Source organism: Apteryx mantelli, chromosome 2, assembly GCF_036417845.1.
Source record: "Apteryx mantelli isolate bAptMan1 chromosome 2, bAptMan1.hap1, whole genome shotgun sequence".
Taxonomy (NCBI): Eukaryota; Metazoa; Chordata; class Aves; order Apterygiformes; family Apterygidae; genus Apteryx; species Apteryx mantelli.
Window position 1 is genome coordinate 66,120,208 of NC_089979.1, and position 16,352 is coordinate 66,136,559.

Genomic DNA, 16,352 nt, shown 5'->3' on the forward strand with positions numbered 1-16,352 from the left:
GCATTACGAACTTAGCCCCTAAAATCCAAGCACTACAGCATATATAGCATGTGATCTGTAATGTGAACTTGCTCCAGTGATACTGCTTTTATATGTGCAGCTGTGTCTGTGCTGAAGTACTAGGTTGCATCGTGGCCTAAACTTTCCTTCTAGCCCCATGAGATGCCTGAATTCATCTGATGCATTTCATCTTCCTACGCTCAGGTGCGAGGCAAGTTTGTGCAGTGTGATTCTTCTAGGGTAGGATGTCTGCCTGCGACAGAGTCTCCCTGTGGTTTCTCTTGGCTTTGAAGAAGTTGATATTGACCTATCATGCTTGTTAAGAAAGGAATAGCAGAGATGTAGGGCTTCTGGAAAAGATAGATAGTTATCAGGTAGATACCCTTGCATTTCAAAAACTAATAAATGAGGAGAGAATGTTTTGGTACAAGGGTATGACAGATGCACTATCTTTTTTCTGCTAAAGTTCAATCCATTTACAGTAAAATAGATTGTTAATTTCTGTCTGGAAAGCTTTTAGCCAACGTTTGTATAATTTGAGATTTCTTTGCTGTTTATGGACAGTGTCTTTCAATTGACCAGAAAATCAGTTAAAACTTTTTTCTTTTTTCTTTTTTTTTTTTAATATCAGACTATCTAAAGCAAGATCAAGCCCTACTAAGAAAAATGTACTGATCTTGCATTCTTACCTAGATTAACCAAGTTTGCACACATTTTGGCTTGTCACAAAGTTTGCATTTCACCTGTCCCATGCAGACAAAAGCATCTTTTGTCAGTTCTTACAGTAATATTGCTGTCATGGATTAAGCATTTGGCAGGTTTTCTTTCTCTTGTATATGCATACCAGAAAAAGGAGGGGGGGGGAAGCCAGGTTTGAGTGTTTTTTTTGTTATCACTGGATGCAAGAGGCTCTCTGGATTTGTTTATTTGCTGAAAGTGTTTGAAGTCCTGGGGTGACTGCATTTAACACATCTTCATTGGTCAAATGTTAGTATCACAGTCATTCAACTGACACAAAGCTCAAGCAAGCACAATCTTTCATCAAGCTTTGAGCTGGCAAGATTTGACTGATTGGTCAATGGTTTGTGTGAACTTGAATTTCAGCATGACTTAATTCTGAGTTAGATAATTGAGAGCTCAAGAAGTCTCTCATCAGGACTTTAAGATAAAATATTTAATTTTGCTAGAACAGTTGTAGAGCACTTCAGTTCACTTCCTTTTGAAGAGTTTGATACTTTAAAATGGCAAAGTCTAATTTTGCTTAAAAGAACAGATGTTCAGGTAACTAATCAGAGCATTTCCAACATCTTGTGCAAAACTGAAGTTATTATGAAGCTGTCTTTTGAAAGCATTTCCCTATAACCCTTATGTCTCTCTAAAAATAAATTATCCACATGTTCCATAAATAATTATTTTGATGGGGATTCTTACTAGGCAACTTTAATTAAAACTTCATAAATTTATTGCTTAATGGAAGGAATTTATTTTTGGCACCATGTTTCTAAGGGTTACCTGTTGAGCCTCAAAATGCAGTGTATTATTCAGTTGTGAAAAGTTTAGCACTTGGATTCTAGAACAAGGTACGTTGTGTGAGCATAGTGGGTAGTTGGGTGGTAAAGAGATTTTATGTAAGGAAATAAGTATCATGAATTTGACATGCACATCTTAAAGATGAAAACATTGCACAATAATTACAGAGCTTGCCACCCAAAGGTCATTCATAACATAGCAAACTGGTCTCACTCTGAGGTTGCACATACCTTCTTACTCAGTTAAGTTTCAGGCGTGAAATGGAGTAAAAAGTGTTTTTGGCATGTCTAACTGTAGTTAGACATGTGCTTTTTAAAAATTCTATTCATGCTGATAGTATGCTCGCAGGTTCAAGTTAACATGAAGTGAGAGGCTAAAGTGATGGCCCAACCCAAGTGAGTATAGGATGCATCACATAGTAAGGGGTCTCTTTCAGAAATAAAGGGCAGGGAGAAGTGGAGGGCAGAGTCAGGTGTTGAAGTTTGATTCCACTTGTGCAAGCACAATTTCTGCAGCTGATGACCTAAACTAACATAAATTTTGGCAGCAGTTATGGGGCTATCTTACATAAGGAGCAAATGGGTTCAGTGTTCAAACAATTTCTCTAATGTATTAGACACAAACAGGCTTTTCTTTAATGTTAGTCAGAACTGCTATTTTTTTTCACTTATTTATCATGGCTGGTTAGAGGAATTCCCAACCTGCATTTCAGCCTTAAACTTGCCTGCGTGTCTCATAACCCATCTTAGAAAACTGACTCATGAGGTTCAAAAAATAGGACTGACTGTTCTTCCTGGTGTGTTGGAAGAACAGACGGTGAATAACAGCTGCTTTTAAAAATATATTTGGGCCTTACTGCTGCTGCTCTCTTTCCCCTTGACTTTTTCTTCTCTTCTCACCTTGTTCCCCCTGTCCTTTCCTCAGTCCTATCTCTTACCACTGCTTTTTTCTGTACCCATCTCTTTTGGCTTCAGAAAGGCTCCTCTGTAGCCAGCTAGAAGTGGCTACCTTGGGCTCCACACACTGCTTCCCCCACTGCAGCAGTGTTGGCAAGTTTCCCTTACAAGGAGATGGTGCTCTAGAGCAGTTCAGTGTGGTCTCTGTCTTGTGCGAGATGCTTGGGCTGCGAGTGGTGGGGCAACAAGGGAGAAGATGAAACAGTTCAAGGGTACTGAAACAAACACAGCAATGTCAGAGCTCATCTTGGAGTATTATGTTAGAATTTTGATAACTGTCTGTCTGTAGTTTAGGAATGGAGACAAACTCTGATTACTTGATATAAGGGTTAGGCCTATGTATTTGAAAGAAGAGATGATGAATGCTTCCTTTTTTTTATGTTTACCTTTTCCTTTTGATCTTTATCCATGTTTAATCCACAGGTGCATGGAATCGTTCGTCGATCTAGTTCTTTTAATACAGGCCGGATTGAACATCTCTATAAGAACCCACAGGCTCACACTGAAGGAAGTAAGATTTTTTTTTTATATTTAAGGTTTCTTAGTGTGTGTGATTTGTTTGGTGGAGGAGGAAGAGAATCCCACAGTCAGTTTCCTTTACCTAAATTGTACCAACTAGCAGTCATTTTAAAGCTGCTCTTGATTTTTAGGATTGGTCATACAGCTGAAACTTCCTAGCTAAGTTTTGCTTTTCTCTGGTGTTAGCTGCTCTAGCTCAGAATGAAAAGAATTGATGATTTTTCTCTGATTGAAATGTGACACAAAGCGCATATATTTTTGTGTGTGAGAATTATCAATAGGGGAAAATAGTAGAGAGGTACAGAAAGACATTTTCTATCGTGTTAAAAATGCTGACATAGTGTTCACACAAATAGGTGAGTAGCAGCAATTAGCTATTTGAGGTTGAAAGCACTGAGAGAGAATAGAGGTAGAGATATTAGAATAGGCTTTCAAGACAGTTACCTTAAAAATCTTTTTTTAACCAATGTGTTTGTTCTTGATGCAGTTGAATAGGCTTTTACACAGACATGAGATTTTATGCTATTAGTGAAATAATTATTTTTCATTGCATGCTTGGTTTCCTTTGTTTGATTTTTGTGGCCTTCCCTTCATAGTTTCTGGGCCACATTTGCATAGCATAAAAAGAAACAACTGACATCCTGCTATGTTCCTCTCAATGGAACCAGTCCCATTTACACAGTACAAAATATTCTACAATAAGAAAATCACATTTGATATATTATGGTCATCTTTTCTGAGAATAGAGACTCTTCTGACTCCAGAATAACTTGTATGTATCCAGAAGATGCATGTAAAAATATCTTATTGAAAGGGGCAAAACAATGAATATAGTATCTTCATGAAGAGCACTGAACCTGATGTTTCCATCAAGGACAATGTAAGCGATGTGTTTCCCATGACTTAAATTCACAAGGTAAAATGAAGCAAAGAAATCAAATAGGAAGCTGTTCTTCATGAGGACCATCTTGTGAATATGAAAGTGATCTGAGAAGTGAGATAGTGGTTTGTAATTGATAGAGAGAGAAATATTTAACAAAGGGGTGGAAGAAAGGTAAAAGAAAGCAAACCTTAGATATTTTACCCCACTCCTTATCTCATTTTCCTTTAACTGAGGAATGTAACCATATGAATTGAAGGAGGAGGAATTGGACTTGGAATCTCAGGAAAGGCTGTTCCATGGCAACTGTTTTGAAACAATGGGTTTCCAGGCGGTACTGGAGGAAGTAAAGAAGCAATAGTGATTGATGTGAACAAAAACTCTAAATTTTTGTTTGCCCTGTGTGTTCTTCCCATGAGGAACGGATTACATGTTGCAAGGAGAAGGTCTCAAACAGTGGATCTCTTTTAATAAAAATGAAATCAAGTAAAGAAAACTAGGTTATAGTGTTCCCTGAAGCAAGTCCTCCAGCCACTGCTTGCTAAGGAGGCTTTCAGATTGGATAATTTTATTAATATCAATCAGTGCATGCCCAAAGGTTTTGGCATTTGATCTATGCTTATAAATCTTTGCATGAAATAAACCTCATTTCTAGTAAGTTTTTCCACTTACCCTGTTATTCTTGAAAGACTTCTTTTTCACAATTCAAAAAATAAACAATGCTGCCTCGTGCCCTGCTCCCCCTCCAAAAAAGCTATTTGAATAAGAAACTTTGAAGACTTGATGCTAGACCACAGTGGGCACTCTGAGAGCTTTAAATTCAACTAAATTATGAGAGAGCATCTCTGAGGCTCCGCTCAGTGCAGCTGGCAGTGCACCTTCCCCTTGGAAAGCTTTGAGAATGTTTTCTGACCTGAGGATGGTGGTAGAGCTGAAGTTTGGTGTAGGAAGAGAGAGCCAGGCTGTGGCACCTCCTTCCTGCCCAGCTGCTGCTTAGTCTGGAGAGTAACCTGCTCTTCTTTCAGACCCAAAAGCTACTTACAGAACTGCTTGGGCCCCCTCCTGTAATGGTGTCCTCTGCTCTGGAGCATTCTGATCTCCCAAAGGCTGTCTCAGCAGTCAGGGAGATTTCATTTAACACCAGAAGGAATTAAGCAGAGGAAAAGATTCCTATTGCCTAGGGGAGATTTTCTTTTCTGGTGCAGAAAGGGCAGTGTTTTTTGATTCCCTCCCCCACCCCGCTCCCAGCAGCCCACAGAGTTGTCCTGGAAAAGGTGGCAACTGCCACCAGAGAAACTGGATAACCTGTGCTTGCTAGTGGTCTCTGTTTACGGTGTTGCAAGAAAAATACCGCAGCCCTCTAGGTGGTCTGGATTCCAACAGTTTTGAGGATTGCAGGTTAACACCAATATCCAAATCTGCTTGTCCTTTAACCATATGGGATCTTGTGCATGCTTTGGCTCACAGGCAAAACTAATTTCATGTATTGAATTTCACTTTAGAAGCAGGACAGTTGTATTACCTACAAGTGGGAACTTAATGTTGTTCTGGCACAGCCTGTACAGAATTCATTGCAGGAATGCAGGCAGCCCACAGCATGGATAATTGATGTGCACATATGAAAAGGGTCATAACCTGCTTGCCATCCCCCAAATTTCAATCACAGGTATCTAAAAGCATTAGCATTCCCTTGTCCGTTAGCCATAGCCTCGGCTAGGTACGTAGGGTTTTTTTCAGAACTGCCCTGCTTTTGCATCCCCATTGCCTTAAAAGGTATCAGGAATATGCTGAACAATCTCTGACCAGTGTTTTTAAAATGTGTTGCATATTCGTTTTACAAACCTCACCTTTCTTGGTTTGAGGATTAAAAAAAAACCTTGCAAATTGGTTAAATCTGCAGATGATACAGCCCAAAATAGTGACCATCCTTGTTTGTCAAATTGGAAGACTGCTAAAGTGCACTGGAGTTGGAATATTTTTCTGGAGATAATGCATTGCAAACCTAAATTTACTAAGGTCAAAAGCATCAAATAAAAATTTGTTTAAATATGGCATCTGAATGTAAACAGCTAATTCTTCAATATTTATAACAAAAGATTTTTTTATAAAGAAAGGGTTGTTGTTGAACAGATGTATGAATGGCCGTGTGGTGGTGGTATTGTTTTTAAAGTAAGAGGAAAATGAGGCCTGTTTATCAGAGTGAATTTCACTTTCAGAATAAATTTTTGACGGGGTAGAGTCTGAAACCAAGGACAAGTTCATAAGCCATTGTGACATGCTGTATTAACTTTGACAGGAGCTGGCCTTATGCTCTTACCTCCTTTTTCACATACCAGTTAGAAACTAACCCAGTCAGGAAAGGATAAATAACATCTGCATGACTGATATATCTAACCGCATTTGAAATTTGTGTGTGTAATGTCATGACATGTATTTCACTGCCAGTTACAATTCTTCTCTGAAATTGTTCTTTCCTTTGCAATGTATACCTGTATCACTAAAATGGAAAACTGTTGTAACAAAGGCAGAAAGTCATAGGATAATATTATCTAAATCTAAATGTTCAGCTCATAGATAGCTTAGGCATTTTTAGTATCCTTTCTTCGCTAGTCATGTTGTGAAATTATTTGCAGTGAGAAACTTAAGCATGTGTAACTTCAATTCAGGAAGGAGGAGAAAACTATCAAATGTATGCTTAAGTTATTGAAAATGTTGGTGAGTGAAAGGTTGGAAACCTAAACTAAAATAATACTTGGTGGCCAAGATTGTGTATGATATTGATCTAATTTGTATAACCTGGCTTAATGAAGTGTAAATGATTGAACAAATGATATAAATGTTGCCAGGTAAATCAGATTTTTAAAAAGAAAATCTAAAATGGTGCTTGTTACTCCCACAGGGAAATCTATATTGTGTTTAAAGAAGGGGGGGGGGGAATAAACAAACCTTGCTTACCCACTGTTTTCTTAACTTTTTCCAGTAAATGTTTGTTTGGATTTTAAATCTGGAATAGGATCTTGACCAAGAATGCTAGATTGTTTTGAGACTAGAGCGTATTAACAGCATGTTCTTAAACTCTGAAGACATGAAGCTGCACTATGGTGATCTCACGGACAGCACCTGCCTGGTGAAGATCATTAATGAAGTTAAACCCACTGAGATATACAACCTGGGAGCTCAGAGCCACGTCAAGGTGAGTAGCTTCCAGCACTGAGAACTGTGAATGTGCATTGGTCGTGGTGTACTGCTCCAATTATATTAGCCTGCAGCACTTTTAGCCTTTTTAGCAACTGCTAGTTTTGACAGGTAAACACTGCCTTAAATCAAAAGAATTGTATTTGCTGTGGTGCTGAATTACTGCATAAATTTTGATACTGAATATGCAGTTAGATGTTAAAATTGTTTTAGATGAGGTTAAATTGTCATTATCAAGAAGATCCCCAGGTTTTGAAATTTAGTTTCTCCACCATTTGAAACAATTTTGCACAGTGTGCTGCACCTCTTCTCTAAGGAGGAGTAATGTGATGTTGTTGGACCAAACAGTGCTTAGAACCACATTATTTCCATTTGCGTTGCAATGGAGTAGATGTGTATCTGAGTGTGTCATTTCCAGAAAGGCTCACCTATACCAGTTTTTATACCGGTAGTATTCTTTGAAAGACTAACCTATAAATAGAGAAGAAAGCTTCACTATTACTTGTAGAATTAGTTTTTTTTTCCTTCCTTTTTTTTTTCTGGTTGGAAAATCAATTTATAGAAACTGAAACAAAAAGGACTTGTTGAAGATGAGTAATTTGATCCTGGCAAATACTGCTGTGTTGTAAGGACAGGATATAAACAGTAGAGCGGATAACTTGAATTCAGGTTGCATAGATGTTAACCTGCAGTGCTCTCCAAACACAGAAAAGCTCATTTAACAAGTGAACTCCATTTACTCTGCAAAAAAACTCATTTGTACTCCTCTTCATGCTTAAAAACCAAAATTGATGGGCAAGCAGCAAATTGTGATTGAAGTAGATTATGGATCAGCCATATGCCCTCTCCTTCCTTGTGCAATGTGAAAGTATTCCTAAGTGATAACATCCCCAGCCTGTCTTGAGGTGAGAACTGAAGGAGCATTGAAGAGCTTAAGCCTTGTGAAAATCAGTTTGGCTTTGGTTTTGTAAGTCAACCCTCTTACAAAAAGCCACACGTTGCTGCTGTCAAACCATAAGCCTTGTTACTAAACCCATCAAGAGCAAACCACACTGAAAGAATGCAGTTATTGAGAAGAAGGACAGCAGAATATGGAAGCGACACAAAAATGATCTTGGTTTTAAATTGCTTTGAAAGAATTATCTGTGGCTGAATTATCCAGCTTGCTGTCTGTGCTACACGTATGTCCAGTTGGTTTTATTAGCTCAGGTGCAGCACCATAAGAACAAGGCAATCCAACTCCAAGGGCATCTCTGGTTCAGAAGCAATTTACCTGCTGCTGTGCAGAGCAGAACTGAAGCCAGCAAACCATGCCAGGTATTTGCAGTACAATGTTGGGTGTTCCTGCACTTCACTTCTTGAACCAGCGCAGTATCTACAAATCTGCATGGAATCAGCTCTAGTCCCATGGAGTTTGTACTAGCCTTCTAGACCCAAGTTATTTCCGTGTGGCTGCTGCAGCTGCCAGCAGCTCAAATCATAGTACTGGGAGGGAGTCAAGGGGTGGTGGTGGTGTGATAGTCATTGTGTCTGCCTCACACTGCCATGGGCTCTGGGAAAGCTTATTATTCAAGTGTCTCCCTGCATGGACTTTTGGAGCCATTTCAGATCTGGCACTGGGTCTTGGCTTTTGGAAGTCTAAAGTGCCTTGAAGCACAGTGAGGAGACATCAAAATGGCCCTTTTAGAAGTCAGCCTGAATGTTGCAGGACCAATACTTAGACAGTACTAATCAGTCCTATTGGACCTAGGTGAAAGCTAGACAGGGTTGCTTCAGGGGTTGGTGTGTTCTGTTTCCTAGCATTCCTACTAATACTTCCATTGCTCCAGTTGGGGGAAAAATCTAGGCATTACAGATCCATTGCCTGAGGTGATTGGGAGACTTGACTATGGTATCTATCAAACTTAAAACTAGTCCACCAATGCTTACCATTTTCAAACAACTCTCAGTGCTAGAATAGGGGGTAGGGCTTGGCCACCTGCTGGAGTGAGACCTGAACAGTTCTTGCTGCTAAACTTTACGTAAAGTTACCATTTTTGTCTGTGCACACCAAGTTGGGGGAAGGAGGGAAGACGGCTTCTAATCTTAGCTTGTTTCACATTCTGGTCACAGAACCGGTGACGTCTTCAGTAGTTTTTGGTGGTGTTTATGTTGGCTTGTGTTTATGCAGAATAAAGTTTTCTATCACTCTCACTTCCAGTTAGTTTTGTGAGCCATGCTGAAAGTAAGGAAAATAAAATAATAGGAAGTTGGTCTGGTTTCCTGTAGGAAACCAATGAAGATGAAATTGGTTCTTGGAATGAACCCACAATAGTCTGGGAAATACTGTCAGAGAAGATGTTTTTCTGAATCATGAATAGTGAGGATTATGACTCATAAAGTAGGTCACTGAGAGGCTGATCTGATCTTGTCCATGGGAGAAAGTGAGAGAAGACTGAAACTTGTTATTAAAAACAGTAAACTTAACGGAATGATGTCATCAGTCAGAACAAATTATTCAGTGTGCATTCCTGTCTGTTTTGATGAGGAATGGGGATTAGCTATTGTACTGCAACTTCCCCATTGGGTGTTCAGAAAACAGTAGCACATTCACTTTATAGTTGTTAAATAAATAGTCTAGCCTCATGTTTTCTATCCAGTCTCTGTTTGTCATGCTGCTTTGGCTCTTGGTGCTCTGGGAATCCTCAGTGCTAACCATGATTTGTTTCCATTTAATTAGGCTTTGTAGGAGTAATTGTTTACAGTATATTGATTCTAAATACTAAGAGACTGTTGGGTATAGGTAGCATGCAGATGGCTTAATATAAATTCTGTTACCCAAAACTCTACTCATATCCCTCTTTCTGTTAAATGCCTTGGAAATCAGTTATCCAAATGCTAATTTGGCTCAATTTGACCCCTTCTATCTTAGTGTTTCAGGAGGTACATATCCACATCTATGTGTGTGCAACTATTCCTCCCATCCCCCACTTAGAACAAGTGATGCCATCACTATTGACTATGCTGTAAGATTTTTGTTTTGATTTGTGTTAAACTGGGGACACTGGTAAATAGTTTGAGAAATTTCTGAAGCAAAAGGTACTGTAACATTAATAAAAGATCTCTAGCTTTCATAATTTGAAATTTGTTGCACTAGCAGTTAAGCATGGAACTGAAGAAATGTCTCCAGTTGTATGGCTGTTGTTATCCTAGCAGACATGCAGTAAAAAGCCTCATCCAATTTGGCTGTAGTGCACACAGCCCCAACTGCTCAGTTTCACATCCTTAAAGTATATTGGGTTGCAGAGGTTAACATGTACTGGACTGTGGCCACTGACTGTTGGCATCTGTTGCCAAAATTGTTATAGCACATACATTTTATGAGATACAAAAACAGTGAGCTGACCATTCTGTGGTAGGTGTTCCTTACATATGCAACATGGACATATTATTGAAGAGTAACATCTTATTTGCATGTATTGCATTTTTAAAAGTCAATATGTGCTCAAAGAAAAGTTTGTGGGTTTTTTCTTTTTTATTTCACAAGATGTGTATGGGTTTCTTCTCTTGTTCTTTAGTAGACATTAAGATTCTTCTGTTTAGTTTTAGTTCCTTGTAGACACATATGTGTTTGAAGTATGAAGGAATGAACTTTAAGAAGCAAGTCTTACCACTGTTACCTGAATTGTGAAATGTAAAAATCAAGGGGCTTTTAACATGTAAGCCATTGCTTGCGTAAGGATCTCTTTTATGCTGTCCATTGAATTCAGCTTCATCTCTAGGTCCTTCTTTTTCCTTCTGTATTTTTGTCCTCTTCTAAGAGGAGGCCCTCAGTCTTGGAAGGTCTCCTCTTTCTCCATAGGGGCAAGACATACTGACAAAATTTAAGAACTTGATTGCTTCTGGTTATTCTGGCCTTTCTATCTGTGTCAAATACTGACCCCTAATTGTGAACTACACATTTTGTCAACTACTAATTACTGCTTTCAACTCTGTGCCTATTAACGTTAACTCTGTGTGCTTTCATGCTACATAGAAGGTGAGGGGGCAGCAGGAAAGATGGGGAAACAAAAAATAACAAGATCAACAAATAACTACAAGGTCTGCAGAGCCCAGGGAGGAAAATTCCAAACTGAAGTAAAAAGCAATGTTCACTTGGATCTCTGCTGCATCCTGAAGTCATAGCTAGCTTGCATGCTGTGTGGTAGGAAATTGGGACAGTTGCAGGGAGGGGAAACATGAAGCATGCAAGAGAAAGTTTATATCATGTCATTTCATAGGGTTATAGAATCACAGAATGGTTGAGGTTGGAAGGGATCTCTGGAGATCATCTAGTCCAACACTCCTAATCAAAACAGGATTAGCTAGAGCAGGTGGCTCAGGGCCACGCCCAGTCAGGTTTTGAATATCTCTGAGTGGAGGCTCCATAACCTCTTTGGGGAATTGTTCCAGTACCTGATTACCCTCACTGTAAAAAAGCTTCTTATGTCTAGATGGAATTTTCTGATTTCAGTTTGTGCCCATTGTTTCTTGTACTTCCACTGGGTACCATTGAGAAGAGTCTGTCTCTGTTCTCTTTACAGCCTCCCATCAGATACTTACCCATATGGATAAGTTCCCCTCCTTCTCCTTCCCCCCTCCCCCAAACCAAGCCTTGTCTTCTCCATGCTAAACAAACCCAGCTCTTTCAGCCTCTCCTTGTGTGAGAGATGCTCCTTTCTTTAATCATCTTTGTGGCTATTTGCTGACTTTGCTCCATTATGTCCATGCCTCTTGTGTTCAGTTCTGCGCTGCCCAGTACAGATTCTAGAGGAGGTCTTACCAGTGTTGATAGAGGAGAATGATCACCTCCCTCCAACTGCTGGCATCACTCTGCCTAATGCAGCCCGGGATGCTGTTGGCCTCTTTTGCCACAAAAGCACGTTGCTGGCTCATGTTTAATTTGTTGACCACCAGGACCCCCAGATCTCTTTCTGCCAAGGTGCGTTCCAGCTGGTCAGCCACCAGCATGTACTGGTGTATGCAGTTATTCTTCCCCAGGTGCAAGACTTTCCATTTCCCTTTGTTGAGCTTCCTGGGGTTTTTCTCTGCCCATTTCTCCAGCCTGTCAAGAGTTCTCCCAGTTTTGTATCATCAGCAGACTTGCTGAGGGTGCACTCCGCCCCATTATCCACGTCATTAGTGAGGTGGTTGAACAATACTGGTCCCAATATCAACCTCTGGGGTATTCCACTAGTGACTGGCTTCCAGCTGGACTTTATGCCACTGATCACAACCCTCTGAGTGCAGTAGTTCAGTCACCTCACTGAACCTAGTCCATACTTTATTAGCTTGTCTATGAGAATGTTATGGGAGACAGCATCAAAAACCCTACTAAAGTCAAGACGAACATCATCTACTGCTCTCCCCTCATCCACCAAGCCAGTCATCTCATTGTAGAAGGCTACAGATTTGTCAGACATGTTTTTCCCTTTGTGAATCCATGCTGACTAACTCTGATCACCTTCTTATCCTTCATGTATTTGGAAATTCTTTCCAGAAGTAGTTGTTCCATCACTTTCCCAGGGATAGAGATGAGGCTGACTGGCCTGCAGTTCCCCAGATCTACTTCTTGCCCTTCTTGAAGATATGAGTGACACTTGCTTTCTTCCAGTCCTCAGGAACCTCCCCTAATCACCACAACTTTTCGAAGATAATCAAAAGCGGTCTAGCAGTGACATTGCCCAGCTCCCTCAGCACTCATAGACACATCACAGCATGGCCCGTGGACTTCTGTATTTCCAGTTTGTTTAAATGTTCCCTAACCTGCTCCTCCTCCACCAAGGGGAAGTCTACCTTTTCCCTGGACTTTCCCACTGATTTTGGGGACATGGGATTGCTGAAGGCCAGTCTTACAAGTGAACACTGAGGCAAAGAAGGCATCTTCTGAGTATCTTGGCCTTTTCTGTGTGCTTTGTCTCTGTCCCTTCAGCAGTGGGCATGCATTTTGCCTGGTCCTCCTCTTGCTGCTTATGGACCTGTAGAAGCCCTTCTTGTTGCCCTCCATGTTCCCTCACCTGATTGAACTCCAGGTAGGCTTTGACTTTCCTAGCCCCATCCCTGCATGCTCAGACTGTCTCTGTATTCCTCCTGGGTGTCACCTGTCCCTGCTTCTATCTCTTGCGCACTTTCTTTTCATGTTTGAGTTTAATCAGGTGTTCCTTGTTCATCCATGCAGGCCTCTTGATGCCTTTGCTTGATTTCCTGTTTGTTGGGATGGACCATTCTTGAGCTTGGAAGAGGTGATCTTTGAAAATCAGCCAACTCTTCTGGACCCTTCTTCCGTCCAGGGTTGTATCCCATGGGATTCTTCCCACCAGATCCCTGAAGGGGCCCGGGTCTGTTCTCCTGAAGTATAGGGTATGATCCTGCTATTTGCCTTGTTCCCTGCTCTCAGGATCATGAACTCCCATCTCATGGCCATGGCAACCTTGGCTGCCCTGACCTTCACATCCCCAATCAGTTCTTACTTATTTGTAAGTACCAGGTTCAGCAAATCATCTCCCCCTGTCAGCTCCTCAGTCATCTGTGTCAGAAAATTATCAACACATTCAGACCTCCTTAATTGCTTGTACCCAGCTGTGTTGTACCTCCAGCAGATATCAAGGTGCTTAAACTCTCCCATGAGCACCAGAAAGTGTGAACATGAGACTTCTAGTTGTTTGGAAAGGCCTCATCTACTTAATGTTATGAAGCCTGTTTTCATCCCCATACTTCTGTCCTGTGGAGTGCAAAACCCTATGGGAGATAGGGCTTCCTTTTCATTTCCCAGCATTGTCTAATGTGGGATGTTCCTTTTTCCTGCAGTTGGGAACTCATTTTTATGGTGATGAAGGCTGCACCTGAGACGTGGCCTGGTAGCTAGCATCCCTGTGTTTGGGACACAGGTGTATTTGTACAAATGTCTGTTGCTGGCTCTCTCGAAGGTGTTATCACTGATATTATAGGGATAATCCCCCATCTGCCCCCCTTCCCATTCATGTGGTTAGTACAGTTGAAAATCATCCATGGGAAAGCCTATGTAGCAGAGGATGATGTCTCTTTGAGGCAGTCGCACATCAGGAAGTTACTTCAACTGTATGTTTCTAGTGTGCTCTTAGCTATGAGGAAAACCAAGGTACAAGGTTAAACAGCTTACCCCAAAAGTAAAGTAGAACTGCGAACTCAAGTCTCCTGATTCTTGAGCTCCATGATCCCTAGAAAGTCTGTACTTGTGCTGTTCAGTAGCTAGGCTGATGATTGCGCGCTCCATACAGAACTGTGCTCTGTTAGGACCTTTGTTCTGGAAACCCTTAAGTTTGGCTTGGCTGAGTTTTAAACATCCCAGTAGCACCACTGAAGTAAAGTAACTTCTACTGAGTGGTGCCACTGCCTGTCTATTTTGTAAACTAGTTCTGAAAATAGTTTGTATTGGAGATATGTGTTTTGATATTGTAGGGGTCTTTTTTAGTGTTTTTTTCTTTAATCACAGCTAAATACTGATCAGTAATCTAAATGAGGCTACTTATGTGTTTAACAACAATATGCTAATTGCATACTTACTCAGTTTAATTCTGATCCTTGCAGTCTTGGCAAAAGTTGTTTTGAATTTGATGGAATTTTGCTTGGATAAAATTTCAAGTTAAATAACTCGAGGCTTTGAAAAGCTTTTCCGCTAGTCCTGTGTTTGTAACAAGGCTTAGAATTGTGTACTACAGCTTGCATAGTAAATATTTTATATGCTATACCTAGTGCATCATTCAGTATGCATTGGTGTGCTGCTGGATTATTGCATAGGTTTTAAGTTCGATATAAATGTCCCAAAAGCTCATAGCTTCTGGAAAATTAATGGATTTTTTTTTGGTGTTTTAAAGCAAGCAGTTTGGCTCTTGAGTGTAACAAGATCTAGTCCAATTAATTGAAAAGAATAGTACCAGCTCTCTGTTGTAGAGATGCAATATACCTTATACATAGGCAAAAATAAGCCTAACAGGCCTTAATTTTATGGAGTTGGAGAATTTTATAGTTATGTTTTATAGAATATTTTATTGTCTTAAGATGATATCAAATTACATTTAATTCAGCATGTATGGCAGTTCACTTTATTAGCCAAAAAATGAGTTTCCAAACCTGATCTGTGCTATAATAGGACTATAAATGTAGAACCTACTGCCCCAGGGTGTTTCTGATTAACATAGTATCCCCTGCATGGGCTTGTAGTACCATGTTTTGTGGTATAGTTGCATACCTGTCTGTCTCCTGTTGTCTGTTTACTGCTCGTGGCAGCTCGTAATATTAGCCTCCTGAACACAACTTCTCCAGAAAATTGTTACACAAATCAACATATTCAATGTTTGCATAGTGGGGACAGACATGATGGGGTCTTGGTTCTTAGGGCCATTAGACTCTCTGCCATAAATATAAAGAAATAAAAATTAGCTGAGCTACCTTCTGTCCTTCAGAACGTTTTATTGCTTTTGCTTGTGCTGGTAGATATCCAGGATATGATCCTGTAAGGCACTGGATAGTCTTATTGTAGCTCAGCACACACTTCCACTACTTTAATTTCAGGCTGTTGGAATTACTCAGGTGCTTTTCTGGGTTCTGCCCAGGCAGCTGTGTCCTTGTGGGATGGAGTCACAGTGCACCAGAGGGCGAAATAAGAGTATTTCTTTCGAATGCTTATATGTGGTGGTGCTCTGTGTGTCATTTAAAAACTCTTCTTTTTAAGCAATTTAATTCTTTTTACACAGTCAGTTTTTAAGTGGTTACATTTGAATTCTGTGCAATTTTTTAATATAATACAGTACCTGTTCAAACAGATTTTCTGTTTGTCTTAGGAAATACGGTAATTCTAGTAAAGGCTAGCAATTGGAATTTTGTGTGTTTCTTCATTTGGATCACTAAATATTTATGACACTTCACACAGTCTCTGTAATTGCAGCCTATATTGTCAGATTAAATAGATCTAAAACCAAATGCTATATAGTAACTTAAAAAAAGTATTAACTTTATTAAACAGATTAAGTAATAGTTAAATATCCATATTACAGCTGCAAATGTTATGAATAGATAAAAAGAACAATGGAATAATACACTCAGTGGTACTAGAATGTATTAGGACTATTAGCAAATACTAGCTTTAACAAATTGCTCCCAAAACAGAGTACTATTTATGTCGATATCAATGAGAAAGTTGAGGTTTATGTTTATGGGCATGTCTTAATACCACAGAAGATCTCTTGTGACCTTTGCTGGTATCTCCTCCCTGCCCT

The 16,352-nt window shown here is 40.0% G+C and overlaps 1 protein-coding gene across 1 annotated transcript in view; it reads left to right on the top strand.

The window, feature by feature from the left end:
• The window catches only part of GMDS (GDP-mannose 4,6-dehydratase), a 435,614-nt gene that overhangs the window by 72,723 nt on the left and 346,539 nt on the right, over nt 1-16,352 (top strand). The window contains exons 3-4 of the mRNA XM_067290783.1: nt 2,910-2,997; nt 6,969-7,078. Coding sequence (XP_067146884.1) covers nt 2,910-2,997; nt 6,969-7,078 — 198 coding nt within the window. The remainder of the gene's footprint in view (nt 1-2,909; nt 2,998-6,968; nt 7,079-16,352) is intronic.